This window comes from Panthera uncia, chromosome A2 (assembly GCF_023721935.1).
Source record: "Panthera uncia isolate 11264 chromosome A2, Puncia_PCG_1.0, whole genome shotgun sequence".
In the NCBI taxonomy this organism is placed as follows: Eukaryota; Metazoa; Chordata; class Mammalia; order Carnivora; family Felidae; genus Panthera; species Panthera uncia.
In genome coordinates, this window is record NC_064816.1 from 96665196 (window position 1) to 96679918 (window position 14723).

Genomic DNA, 14723 nt, shown 5'->3' on the forward strand with positions numbered 1-14723 from the left:
CCAGTCCTAAAGTGCCTAGAGCAGATGATGCTAATGCTTTGTCTAAGGGCCCATGTCTTCTTCCTGTTCACAGGGTCCTGATGTATTTTCATTCCCATTATCTGTCTTCTAAGGTTTTTGTTGCAGGGCTGCCCTCACACTGCCAGGGTCTGCTTTGCCAATGTATAAGCTATGGAAGTGTCTGGGAAATTTATTTCCTAAAGAGAGCCCTTAACCAGTGATTAATTGGTTATAACTCAGGTGTGGCTTGCATTGCCTTCAGAACTGCCCTATGGGACTGAGCTAAAATCACCTTCCATGGGATTTTACATGACCTCCTTCCCTTCCCTGTCCTATTTCCTTGTGTTTTTCCATGGAATAATTTCTCATAAACCTCATCTCATAGTTCCTTTTCTGAAGACCCAGCTTCAGATGGGCTAATGTTTGGGCTTCATTCCCTTTGATAATGTATTGTTTTGCAGTGAGATTAGACTGATTTTTTTTTTAATGCTATCTTTATTTTGGACTGTCTTTGTCAGATATTTATATATCAAACTTTTACATAAAAGAAGAATTGGTTAAGTTCTGCTTAACTTTTGGAATGATTCATGTAGTACAGGCATACCTCAGAGATATTGTGAGTTCAGTTCCAGACCACTGCAATAAAGCAAATACCACAATGAAACAAGTCAGTTGAATTTTTGGTTCTCTGTGCATATAAAAGTTATGTTTACACTATAGTCTGTTAAGGGTGCAGTATCATATGTCTCAAAATGTACATACCTTAATTTACCTTATTGAAATATACTTTATTACTAAAAAAATGTTAATCATCATCTGAGCTTTCAGTGAGTCATAATCTTTTTGCTGGTGGAGGGTGTTGCCTCCCTGTTGATAGCTGCTGACTGATCAGGGTGGTGGTTGCTAAAGATTGGGGTGGCTGTGGCAATTTCTTAAAATAAACAATGAAGTTTGCCACATGCATTGAATCTTCCTTCATGAATGATGTGTCTGTAGCATAGATACTATTTGATAGCATTTTACCACAGTACAACTTCTTTCAAAGTGGGAGTCAGTCCTCTCAAATCCTGCCAATGCTTTATCAACTAAGTTTATGTAATATTCTAAATCCTTTGTTGCCATGTCAACAATCTTTACAGGAGTAGATTCCATCTCAAGAAATGGCTTTCTTTGCTCATCCTCAAGAAGCAACTCCTCATCCATTCAAGTTTTTTCATGAGATTGCAGCAATTCAATTGCATCTTCAGGCTTCATTTTTAATTCTATTTATCATGCTGTTTCTAACATATCAGCAGGTACTTACTCCTTATTTTTATTTTGAGAGAGATAGAGAGAGAGCACATACAGAAGTGGGAGAGGGACAGAGAGAAAGGGAAAGAGAGAGAATCCCAAGCAGGCTCTGCACCGTCAGTGCAGAGCCAGATGTGGGGCTTGAACTCATGAACTATAAGATCATGACCTGAGTTGGAGTCAGACACTTAACCGATTGAACCACCCAGACACCCCTCCTTTGAAATCTTGAACCCTTCAAATTCATTCCCAAGGGCTGGAAACAGCTTCTTCCAAACTCCCGTACATGGTGATATTTTGACTTATTCCCATGAACCATGAATGTTCTTAATGCCCTATAAAATATTGACTCCTTTTCAGAAGGTTTTTCATTTATTATACCCAGCTCTATCAGAGGAATCACTATGTATGGCAGCTATAGCCTTAGAAAATGTATTTCTTAAATAATAAGACTGGAAAGTCGAAAATTACTCTTTGACCTATAGGCCGCAGAATAGATGTTGTATTAGGAGACATGAAAACAACTTTAATCTTGTCCATCTCTACTAGAGCTCAGAGTAACCAAGTACGTTGTCAATGAGCAATAATATTTTGAAAGGAAATCTTTTGTTTTTTGAGTAGTTGGTCTTAACAGTAGGCTCAAAATGTATTTTTAAATTATTTTTTTAATGTTTATTTTTGAGAGAGAGAGACAGAGTGCAGGTAGGGGAGGTGCAGAGTGAGAGGGAGACACAGAATCGGAAGTAGGCTCCATGCTCTGAGCCATCAGCACAGAGCCCAACACGGGCTCAAACTCACAGAACACAAGATCATGACCTGAGCTGGAGTCGGACGTTTAACGGACTGAGCCATGCAGGCACCCCAGGCTCAAAATTTAAATAAACAATGTTGTAAACCGATACGATGTTACCCAGGCTTTGTTCTATTTCTAGAGCACAGGCAGAATAGATGGAGCATAATTCTTAAGGGGCTCAAGCATTTTCAGAATGTTAAATGAGCGTTGGCTTCAACTTAAAGTTACCAGCTGCATTAGCCGCTAACAAGAGAGTCATCCTGTCCTGTGACGCTTTGAAGCTGAGTCCAATCTGGTTCTCAAAGTCCTGGATGGCATCTTCTTCCAACAGAAGACCATTTTGTCTACATTGAAAATCTGTTGTTTGGTGGAGCTATTTTCATTAATTATCTTAAATGGATTTCCCTGGATAACTCAGAGCTTCTACATCAGCACTTGCTGCTTCACTTTATACTGTTATCTTACAGAGATGGCTTCTTTCCCTTTAACCTCATGAACCAACCTCTGCCACCTTCAAACTTCTTGTGCAGTTCCTCATTTCTCTCAGCCTTCATAAAATTGAATGGAGTTAGGGCCTTGCTCTAGATTAGGCTTTGGCTTAAGGGAATGTTGTGGCTAGTTTGATATTCTATCTAGACCACTGAAGCATTCTCCATATCAGCAATAACTAAGCCAGCTATTTAGCTTGCTTATCACTCATGAGTTCACTAGAGTAACACTTTTTTCTGTAAGAACTTTTCCTTTGCATTCACAACCTAGCTTTTTGGCACAAGAAGCCTAACTTTTGGCCTATCTTGGCTTTCAACATACCTTCCTCTCTAAGCTTGATCATTTCTAACTTTTAAAGTGAGAGATATGTGACTCTTCCTTTCACTTGAACATGAAGAGACCATTTTAGGCTTACTGATTGGCCTAATTTCAATATTGTTGTGTTTCAGGGAATAGAGAGGTCTTGGGGGAGAGAAAGAGGAATGACCAGTTAGTGGAGCAGTCAGAACACACACATTTATCAATTAAGCTCACCGTCTTATATGGGTACAGTTCATGGCACCCCAAAACAATTAGAACAGTAACATCAAAGATCACTGATCAGAAATCACTATAACAAATATAATAATGAAAAAGTTTGAAATATTGTGACAACTGCCAAATTGTGATGCAGAGGCATGAAGTGACATGCTGTTGGAAAAATAACACCAATAGACGTGCTGGACAAAGTCACTACAGGTCTTTAATTTGTAAAAAAAAAAAATGTATCTGCAAGGCACAATAAAGCAAAGTGCAGTAAAATGAGGTATGCCTGTATAAAAATTATGTTTTTTGAAAGATTTAAGTATTTTATCCAAGAAAAGCCTGGACCTCTTTGAGGTCTGGCTCTTTATTTCCTTTGTGGTTATTTGTCCATTTAGTTTTTATACCTGGAGTCAGTTTTGATAATTTACATTCTTAGAGAAATGTGTTTCATTTAAGTTTTCATGTTTAATAGCTATTTATTATATAAAATGTTCTCGTGTGCATGTGTGTGTGTGTGTGTGTTTTAATTTTATCTGTGAATGTGGATATAGTTTAAATCCTGATTGGAGCAAACCAAGTGTAAAAAAGACATTTGTGAACTAATTGAGGCAATTTGATTATAGAAGACAGTTGTGGAAATTTGATTACATACTTGAGTTGGATGAGTCCAAAGAATTATTGTTAATTTTTTTAGGTGTTGATAATTTTGTTAGGCATTTGGTAATGGCTTTTTGTTTTATTAATTTTCTCTATTTTAAATTTTATTGATTTCTGTTATTATTTCACTCATTTTGCTTACTTTAGGATTATTTTGTTTGTGCTTCTTGAAGTGGGACCTGGCGTTAAATGATTTGAAACTTTTTCTCTTTTCTAATGTAAGCATTTAGTGCTTGCTGTAAGTTTTCCTTAGCACTGCTTTAACTGTGTCCCTCTGTTTTTAAACTCTTTCATTGCTGCTTTTGTGTCCCTGTATAATTAACAATACTGTAAATTCCATGAAGGCAGAGAAAGATACTTTGTTTTAGCTTTTCCCAGTATTTAGCACATTGCCATGTAATTGTAAATGATTTTTGAACATCAAGACTTGCATATAGTAATTCAGATTGACCGCTCAACTTAATAATCTGGAATTGTAAAGAAACAAAATTAGTAGAAACATTCTCAAAATGTTACAAGAAAACTGTAAGAGAATATGCAAGTAAAATTTTATTCTCTGTAACAGAAGCTTTAATTTTTTTTAGTGAAAAATGTATTGGAAGCAAGAAAGGGGTTAAGTCTCAGCAATAAGCCTTTTTGTTTAAGAATTCATATAAAGAAATATTTGAAATATTAGCAGGATTACTGTAGGAGAGCAGAAGCATGAAAATTTAGTCTGAAACCAGTTCCGATCTCTCAACTACTCTCTTAATATTTTCAGTCTTTCTTGGAGCCTATGGACTTTTCATTTTTTTTGTATCTTTTTTACATCTCAAGATTTATGAATAGAGCAAAAATGGTTTCTTCTAGAATCTGCTGGTAACAATCTTCTTATCTTCCATTTAAAGATAATTTTAGAAAGAAAGGGGGAAGACTATGGAAAGTTGATGGGTGACTATACACGCAAGTGTGGTATAAGTGGGAAAAAAACTATTAACTTTAAGTGAAATGTGAGTTAGAATCCTAACTTACCATGTAGGCTGTGTGGTTTGGGTCAATTTCATTAATTTTTCTGAAACTCATTTTCCTCATTTGTAATAGGAGATACTACTATCAAGTTTTCCAGTTGTTGTGAGGATCAGAGAAAACATATAAAAGTTTTAAACATATTTGCCTCATATAGTATATTTGTAAGCATTTATACAGTGTTGTCATTATATAAGATTCATCTCAATTTTTTAAGGGAAGTCTTTTAGGGAAAATATCAACAATCATTTTAATGTGGTTTGAAGAGACAACTACATGTTGAATATGTAAATATAGCAAATGAATACTATAAACCAGAACAAATTATAAATAATAGAATGATAACCTTGGCAGAATATAGCATAAAGTACCAAAATTTAAAAACAACAAAAACACAGGGGCGCTTGGGTGGTTCATTCATTTAAACGTCCTACTCTTGGTTTTGGCTCTGGTCATGATCTGGTTTGTGGGATTGAGCACCACATCAGGCTCAGCACTGGCAGCATGGAACCTGCTTGGGACTTTCTCTCTCCCTCTCTCTCTCTGCCCCTCCCCCATTCGTGTCTTTCCCTCTCTCTAAAATAAAAATAAAGAATAAAAATAAAAACAAGGGGCACCTTGGTGGCTCAATATCCGACTTTGGCTCAGGTCATGATCTCATGGTCTGTGAGTTCAAGCCCGCATCGGGCTCTGTGCTGACAGCTTGGAGGCTAGAGGCTGCTTTGGATTCTGTCTCCCTCTCTCTCTGCCCCTCCACCGCTCATGCTCGCGCGCTCTCTCTCTCTCTCTCTCTCTCTCTGTCAAAAATAAATAAACATTAAAAAGAAAAAATTTAAAAAATAAAAAAAACACTGAAAGCCTTGGATTTTAGGGACTTTATTGTGAATTCCCTTGACTTTTTAAAATCCTGAAAATTAGGGGCGCCTGGGTGGCGCAGTCGGTTAAGCGGCCGACTTCAGCCAGGTCACGATCTCGCGGTCTGTGAGTTCGAGCCCCGCGTCAGGCTCTGGGCTGATGGCTCGGAGCCTGGAGCCTGTTTCCAATTCTGTGTCTCCCTCTCTCTCTGCCCCTCCCCCGTTCATGCTCTGTCTCTCTCTGTCCCAAAAAAAAAAAAAAAAAAAAAAAGTTGAAAAAAAAAATTAAAAAAAAAATAAATAAATAAAATCCTGAAAATTAGAGGAAGACATGATCTCATATAAAGGGTATTAAAGTCTTACTGAGAGGATATTAGTAACTGGTGGAATGAGTACAAACCAAGCATAGGAGAAGAGGAGCATTTATCTACAAGGATTAAAGATTACTCTGCCCTCAGACTTTTCTGGTGTCGGTGTGAGGAGACTATGAACAATATTTACAAAGTTTGTACTTGATCAAGTTGTGCTTCATATATAAAGGCAGTAGTAGACAGTCTTAAGCCTGCAAGAATTTAGAACATAGCACCAATGAGCACTATTACCAAAATTACTTGCTGAAACCCAGCCAAAAAACATGACATTAATGAAGAACTCACATATAAAGGAGCTGTAATAAAAGGACTATTAATGAGCATGGAATCCAATTTAATACATATCCAAGATTAAGCAGTCATGGGAATTACTGTATAATTTATAGAATGTAAACTATGCAAAATTTTACAGAATAAAAATAGTTCACAAAAATTGAGTGTTTGGGGGAGTATATATAGGCTGATTTCCACATTTCTCACAGCAAGAAATTACTAGGTACTATCTAAAATTGAAATATGTAGTTTTCAAAAAGGGCCTCCAATTGCTTTATATTTTTCATAGTCTTTTTCTTATCTTTAGAAGAGTCATAAATTTTAGCTCTTTCAAAGTTCATTTAGAGTCATTTAATTTCCCTTTTTTTCCCCCCAGTAAATTCAAGTAAATCTAACTTAATAGGTTAAATTTTTAAAATAGCGTGATTCACAGTTCTAGTTCTGTAAACCTATGGGAAAATGGTTAAGAATCTGAATTCTTTTTTTTTTTTTTTAATGTTTGTTTGTTTCAAGAGAAACAGTGCAAGCCAGAGAGGAGAGAGAGAGAATCCCAAGCAGGCTCTGTGCTCAGTACAGTGTCTGACACAGGACTTGATCTCACGAGCCTGGGATCATGACTTGAGCCAAAATCAAGAGTCGGACACTTATCCAACTGAGCCACCCAGGTGCCCCAAGAATCTGAATTCTTGATAGACATTGTTAGTGTGAATGTGAAGATTACTAACCTTCTTTCTGAGTTTATCTGTAAAATGGGAATGACAGTCCCTTGTTTATGGTTTACAGTTAACTTGTGTAAATCTCTCAGTACAGGGCTCAACTGTTAGCTGTAGTTCTCTCCTCATCATTCTCTGTTATTTATAAAGATGCTATTCCTATCTGTAGTGATATTACCAAATATTAATGATAGCTGTTTCTGAGTGATGGGATTTGAGGTGATTTCTTTCTTTTTCAATGTAGTTCTATACTGTTCTATATTGCTTGACTTATTTTTTACAATGAATAACACAAAGCTGTCCCTTAAAAAATAAAGTAAAAATATAAGTTTTAGTTGTCCCAGCACTTCTTTTGCATCTGAAATCTCCATTGTTGAGCCTGATAATCTGTATTTTTAAAATGTTCCCCAAGTGATTTTGATGATGTATCAGGTTTAGAAAGCAGTTGACATTGAGAACTTCTCTGCACTTAATTTCAATTAACATATTATAGGCTCCTATAATGTGCAACTTAGTTGTGTAGTGTCTTCCAATCTGGTCTCTTTCAATACTCTTTGTTAAGAATCTAAAGAGGGAGGGGGAATGGGCTAAATAAGGAGCGTTAAGGAATCTACTCCTGAGGTCATTGTTGCACTATATGCTAACTAACTTGGATGTAAATTTAGAAATTAATTAATTAATTGAATTTAAAAAATGAAATGAAAAAAACAAAAAAGAAAAGAATCTGAAGAGTTGAGGGTGCAGATTTTTGCCAAAAATCGGAGTAGGGCTTGGGGTACATTGTACCTATATGAGGTGGCTATTTTATCGCAGGAACAGGAAAATAAAATGGGCGTAAACGGAAATTTAGTCATAAGGCAGGAGTCTTTGAAATTGGAAGGGGATGGGATAAGAACAACAGGGGTGAGCCAACACGTTTTGGCTGATAATGCTCTGGAGGAAGATGGGGGAGAGGATGGCAGCCATCCAGTGGCATCACAAAATATTTTTTAATTAAAAACAAATTTTTTAACATCCAGAAGTCAATTTTCCCTCTACTCACCCCAGAACAGGTATGTTGCTAAAAAGTGCCACCTCAGCGGAGAAAACCCTATCCATAAATATGTCACTAGTTCCCTACAAACAGTAAACCATCCCTGCTGCAAAAGTAGAGTTGTTCTGAAGCTCAGTGTCATGTGGAAAATGGTGGGGTAGCAGGTTAGTATTCATAGTTACTGGAGCTAGATGAGTACTTAATTAACTTCATATATCTGCTCTGATGATGGAAGAAATGGATTTTCTCTGGTCCTGCAGTCCTTTCCCCTTCTCAGTCACAGTGCTTTCTGTCTAAAGTGGTACTGAACACCACTGTGACTGTTGCTTTCTCCTCTAATACCAAGAGTAGTAAGACTACAGCAGTGCAAAATTCAATTGGACTGTGTCCTTCTGAGACTGTGAAGTGATTATATCTAGTATATAGTGAGGAAAGTCACAACCAGTACAAAAACAAAATCAAAACCAGTGTGCTAGAAGGCAAAGTGTCAGAGAATTAGAAGATGTGGTGTAAATTGCTTACAGTGTGGCTCCTAAATGATTCAGTGTCTGCTAATGTTACCTTAATAGCTTTCCTTCGGGTTTATTGCTTCAATCTTACTCTGACAATCTTTTTATATTTACCATAAAAAATCTAGAGTTAGGATGCCTTTCATTCACTTCTCTTGGCTTCGTGTTTGCAGTTCATGGTACTTTCAAATTACTTTTGTTGGTAAAGTCTTGATAATGTATGCTCTTACTAAAGGGAGATTTCGAGATTCTTGAGGAGATTCTTTGGCTACCCCCCCCCCCTTGTATAATGACTCAGCAGTTCTGTACATTAGTGATCATCACAGTAAATGCACTCTTAATCCCTTTATCATTTTACCCATCCCCTACCCACCTTCCCTCTGCCAACCACCAGTTTTGTGTATTTAAGACTCTGGTTTTTATCTCTTTTTCTTTCTGTTTGCTTGTTTGCTTGTTTCTTAAATTATACATATGCGTGAAACGATATGGTATTTGTCTTTCCTGACTTCATTTAGCATTATACCCTCTAGATCCACCCATGTTATTGCAAATGGAAAGATCTCATTCTTTTTTATGGCTGAGGAATATTCCAGTGTGTGTGTGTGTGTGTGTGTGTGTGTGTGTGTGTGTGTGTGTGTATCACCCATCTTCTTTATCCATTCATCTATGGATGGACGCTTGGATTGCTTTTATATCTTGGGTATTATAAATAATGCTGCAGTAAGCATAGGGGTGCATATATCTTTTTATATTAGTGTTTTTTTAATTTTCTTTGGATAAATATCCAGTACTGAAATTACTGAATCATATGGTAATTCTATTTTTAAATTCTTTGAGGAATCTCCATACTGTTTTCCACAGTGGCTGTACCAACAGTGTACAAGGCTTCCTTTTTCTTCACATCTTTGCCAAAACTTGTGTTTCTGGCCATTCTGACAGGTGTGAGGTGATACTTCATTGTAGTTTTGATTTGCATTTCCCTGATGATTAGTGATATTTAGCATCTTTTCATGTGTCTATTGGCTATTTGTATGTCTTCTTTGGAAAAATATCTGTTTTCCAAAACAGATAGGCAGATTAAAAATCTGCCTATCTATTTTTAATCAGATTACTCGGGATGTTTTGGTGTTGAGTTGTAAGTTCTTTCTGTATTTCAGATAGTAACCCTTTATCGGATATATCATTTGCAAATAATCTTGAGGTTTTTAGAATTTCAAAAGAATCATTTAAACCAAGAGGGATATTTTCCCTGGGATTGTGGATTATACCTTTTGGGTGTAAGGATTTCACTAAAGACCAATCTAAATGGGGAAAAGAGGACAATAGCAAGAAAGAATTTGAGACTCCCTTTCAGGAAAAATAGCAACAAGATTGGATAAACTTATTTCTGCTTTTCCTCTGGGAAATTGGGTAGGGAAGTTGAGTGGGACATATATACTCTTCATCCAGGAAGGCCTACCTTTCTGAATTTAAGAATGCAGTTAAGGTAGAACAAAGGAAGTAAGTAAACAAGTGCCTGCCAGATGAACATAAGGGAAGGGAAGCACAAATAATATAAAACAGGGAGAGAGACAAAACACAAGAGACACTTAAATATGGAGAACAAACAGAGGGTTGGTGGAGGGGTTGTGGGAGGGGGATGGGCTAAATGGGTAAAGGGCATTAAGGAATCTACTCTTGAAATCATTGTTGCTCTATATGCTCACTAATTTGGATGTAAATTAAAAATAAATACAATAAAATAAACAAACAAGTGCCTGCCAGTTTCATATGGGTAATTTACATCTCAAGGATTAGTGAACAACTTTGCTCACACTGTCTTTCCTTTATCTTCTGCTTACCCCTTGGAATCATCCTTCTCAAATTTGAATTATTATTCTAGAGAGGACCTGTAATACGAGACATAAGAAAGCATGGTATAGCTCCATGGCTTGACAATTTTACTTATAGATTTGAGTATAAATACTTTTGTGTTAAATATATGTATATTAAATATGTATTAAAAGGAATAAAGTAAAAGGTAATTTGAGCTATTTTTTATATAAATTTTTTACTAAAGTAAATGTTAATATAGAAAAATGTGTAAATTTTTTTTTTATAATGTTTTTTATTTATTTTTGAGACAGAGACAGAGCATGAGTAGGGGAGGGGCAGAGAGAGAGGGAGACACAGAATCCCAAGCAGGCTCCAGGCCCTAAGCTGTCAGCACAGAGCCCGATGTGGGGCTCGAACTCACAAACTGCTAGATCATGACCAGAGCCGAAGTCGGACGCCTAACCGACTGAGCCACCCAGGCGCCCCAATATAGAAAAATGTGTAAATCAAAAATGTAGAGCTTGGTGAATATCTCAAAGATAACTATGTAGCTACTACTTTTATTTTGATATTAGCATACTTTCTTTTTGTAAGTGTTTGAATGATACATCTTTTTCCATCCTTTTGCTCTTTCTGAATATAATGTGTGTCTCTTATAAGCAGCATATAGATTGGTTTATTTTCTTTCTCTAGTCTGGCTGGCTATCTTTATCTTTTAATTAGAGTTTTCAGTCTTTTTACATTAATGTCATTGGTGATATATTTACATTAAAATCAGTCATAATACTATTTTTTTCTGTTTATTTCATCTGTTCTTTATCCACTTCTCTTTTTTCCTTGTCTTGTATTTGATTATTATTTTATATTTCATTTTTTCTGTTTTAGTTATGTATTCTTTTTTTTTAATGATTATACTAGTAATTACTTTACACATCCGTAGTCTTTTAAAATCTAACATTAATACTTCTACTACTTCTGGACAACAATAGGATTTTAGAACACAATCTCTGTGTCCTCCCCACAATTTTTATACAAATTTTACCATTTGTTTCAATGATAGTAATATTTGTGAGATATTATGTTGTGTCATATTATATATATTTTTATATAATATCTATAATGTATACCACGTAATATGAACTACCAAAAGAGAAAAAAAAGATAAATTTAACTATTTCGACAGCAAAAAAGAAGAAGAGTGTGGCAAGCAGGCTTGGGTTCACAAAGGATTCTAGTTGGGAGGAACAGGAAATTCTATGTGCAAATACTGACCTATTTACCCATGTTCCACTCTAACAATGATTCTCTAAGTTACTACTCATTTTACTGAATTGTCCATAATGTGTGTTTTAGCAGCAAATAGATAAAAGTTAAATATTCTTAAAAATGTTCTCCTATATGGAAGAAATTAACTTTCCCATATGGCTAAAAGTTAATCAAGTTTTTTCCTCATAGTATGTATGCTTTATAATTTATAACATCTTGCTAATTTTTTTCTTACAGAAATAAACTTTCGGGAAATGGCCTCTAAATCTTGGCTGAATTTTTTAACCTTCCTTTGTGGATCTGCAATTGGATTTGTTTTATGTTCTCAGTTATTTAGTATTTTACTGGGAGAACAGGGTGATACCCAGCCTAATATTCTTCATAATGATCCTCATGCTAGGCATTCAGATGATAATGGACAGAATCATCTAGAAGGACAGATGAACTTCAATGCAGATTCTAGCCAACATAAAGGTATGGTTTGCTTTATTAAGGAGTAAACACAAACAGTAGTTTTCAGTCTGTGTAAGTGTTGTGAGACTTGGAAAAGGCAATTTATTTGAATTTTGTTACATACAATATCTTTTGATAAAAGTGAGCTTAATTCCTGATATTTAATGACAATTCTTGGTTTGCCTCAGCAGAAGGAAGTTGCTAAAACCCAGATTTATTTAGGGAGTACGGTATTAATTTTGAATTCATTTTTAAGTAGAGATAGTTCAGAAACTGTAATTTGGGGAAAGGCAGAACTTTCAGATTAGATTTGTTTTTGAAAATATTCATTTAGCCTAATTTTGTTATCATGGTTTATATCTGTGTCTTTCATTTTTGCTATTTTCTGATTTTAGTCTTAGTTTTTACTTAGTCTTGTCTTATAGAAATTAAAGAGATATATATAAATCTCAATTTATATATATTTTTTCAATTTATATTTTTATCAGTAGCTAAAATAACTAATCTTTTCACTTTTTAAGAGGCATAAAAACTTAAGAGGAGGAAAGAACTAAGGATGTGTTATAATGACTTCATTTTCTCCTGGTCACCTGCTTCTAACAGGATGTTCTCAATTGTGTCCTCTGGTGCCCCTTTAAGTGTTGGTTTTCCCCATGTTTCTGTCCTTTGGCTGTTTCTTTTCTTGTGTGATATCATCAATTCCTATAATTTTAGTTCCCATCTATTCTTTACTGTCTTTGTCTTAGCCCAGTTCCTAACACTGTGAAAAGACATTAACATAATTCAAAGATCTCTGCAAGTGTGATTTATTTGACAAAAAAGAATACAGCAGCTTGAAAACAATTGGAATCCTGGGATGCAGAGGGTCCCCCAGTTAAGAATTGTTTCTTGTATCTTTTTGGCAATAAGATATTTCTTTCCTGCCTCTCAGGCAGAAGCTGAGGGATGAAATACCACATCCTGGTTGAGTTATTATGAACTAGCAAGCACATGTATACTATTACAAATGATGTCATATTGTGTAAATGTTTATACAACTGATTCAGCTCTGAGTAGGTGCTCTGTGTTCTTATCATAGAGCAGTTAAACACCATCATAGAGCAATGAGCATTGCTCCAGATTGTCAAAGGATCAGTTGGAGCCATGCTTTTTCTACTAGTAGGCTGTATCAGGTCACTGCAGGCACATATATTAGGTACCTACTTGTCCTGCTCAATGGTCCACATCTGTCTAAGCTAGAAACTATGAAGTCATGGTAGATGTCTTCTTTCACTTACCAATCAATCCCATTTTCCGTAAGTTCTAACATTCTACTTCTTTACCATTTTTCAGATTTCTTCTCTCCATTCATTTCCCCTAGTACAGACCTTCAGTTGTACCCAGGTACCTACATCAACTAAACTTCACTCTACCTCTTGTCTCCTCTTATGGTGAGCTTCTACTCATTTAAAGACCTATTTTCTGCATCATCTGTTTCCTGATTTTGCTTTATCTCCCCTTCTTCTCTGTTCTGGCCAAGTTCCCGTTCCACTATTCTATAGGATTTATCAGCCACAGCTGTCTTATTCCTCAGCACATTGAACAGAGCTCTGTACAGAGCTCTACTATAGCATCGCTGTTAGTGTGTGTCACATACTGGCTTGCGTGCCAAGGTCTCCTGCAAGATTGTGAATTTTCTGTAGTAGGCCATATGTCTTACTCATCTTTTCATCTCCTGTGCGAGCACATGCCTACAACAAAGTAATTAATAAATGAATAACTAAAAAATGAGAAAGAATATTTCTACCAAATCCCAGCAGTGAGGAGAAGGTTGTCTTGCTCAAAGTGAAACATTAGAAAGTCCTGCATCTACGAGTTTCCCTGTTCATCCAGTATTTTGTTTATCTATAGCCAGGAGTTTGGGACCCTCAAGTCCCAATGAAATATGAATGCTCTCTGAAAATAGGGTGATTTTGTTTGTTTTTGAATTGTGAATTATCGATATTCAGAGGGACAAGAGAATATTTTCAATGCATGCCCAATCTTGCCCAATGTTGTATTCCCTCTCAGTTAAGTAGAAATTTATGCCTCCAGTTGTTAATTTTTCACAGGACTGAGCTTTTGTAACTCACTGGTTGGTCTTACCTTTAAGGACATGCTTCCTCAGGATTCTGCCTGTATTATTACCACAAAAAACTATGGTTTTGCAGGTCCGTGCTGGTCCACAACCACATAAGTATTGAAATTGGGATTAAATAGTTGGAAGCTTTCATGGTAATTCAACAGAGTAATTTTTGTCTAAACTGTAAGAATTAGTACTTACACTTTGCAATATCTTTTTTAGTTTTATTTTTCTACTAATTCATTTTTTAGCATGTTTGCAAAAGTATAGGTCTTTAACTATTGAAATAAAAATTGATCCTTCACCAAGCACTGGTATAGAATCTTAAAATTAGAGTCTTACTTTAAACCATTAATACTCAGAATGTGGTCCTGGCCTGACAGTGTGAATTATCTGTTACCAGTCTGCATCCAGATAAGGAGTTTGTATCAGGATGTAACTCAGTTAAGCTCGCTTTTTAGTTAGGTGGACTTTTTGTGGGGTACAGCAGGACTTCCTTGATGAAAGAAGTAATGTGTTGCTTTATATTCTGGCATAAGCTCCCTATTTCTTTACAAAGGAATACTTTGAAAAACA

At 35.8% G+C, this 14723-nt stretch overlaps 1 protein-coding gene across 4 annotated transcripts in view; it reads left to right on the top strand.

Moving 5' to 3' along the window:
- C1GALT1 (core 1 synthase, glycoprotein-N-acetylgalactosamine 3-beta-galactosyltransferase 1) overlaps positions 1-14723 on the top strand; it is a 41675-nt gene that overhangs the window by 14056 nt on the left and 12896 nt on the right. For all 4 annotated transcript variants that reach the window (XM_049641509.1, XM_049641506.1, XM_049641507.1 and 1 more), the window contains exon 2: positions 11831-12067. In XM_049641509.1, coding sequence (XP_049497466.1) covers positions 11831-12067 — 237 coding nt within the window. The remainder of the gene's footprint in view (positions 1-11830; positions 12068-14723) is intronic.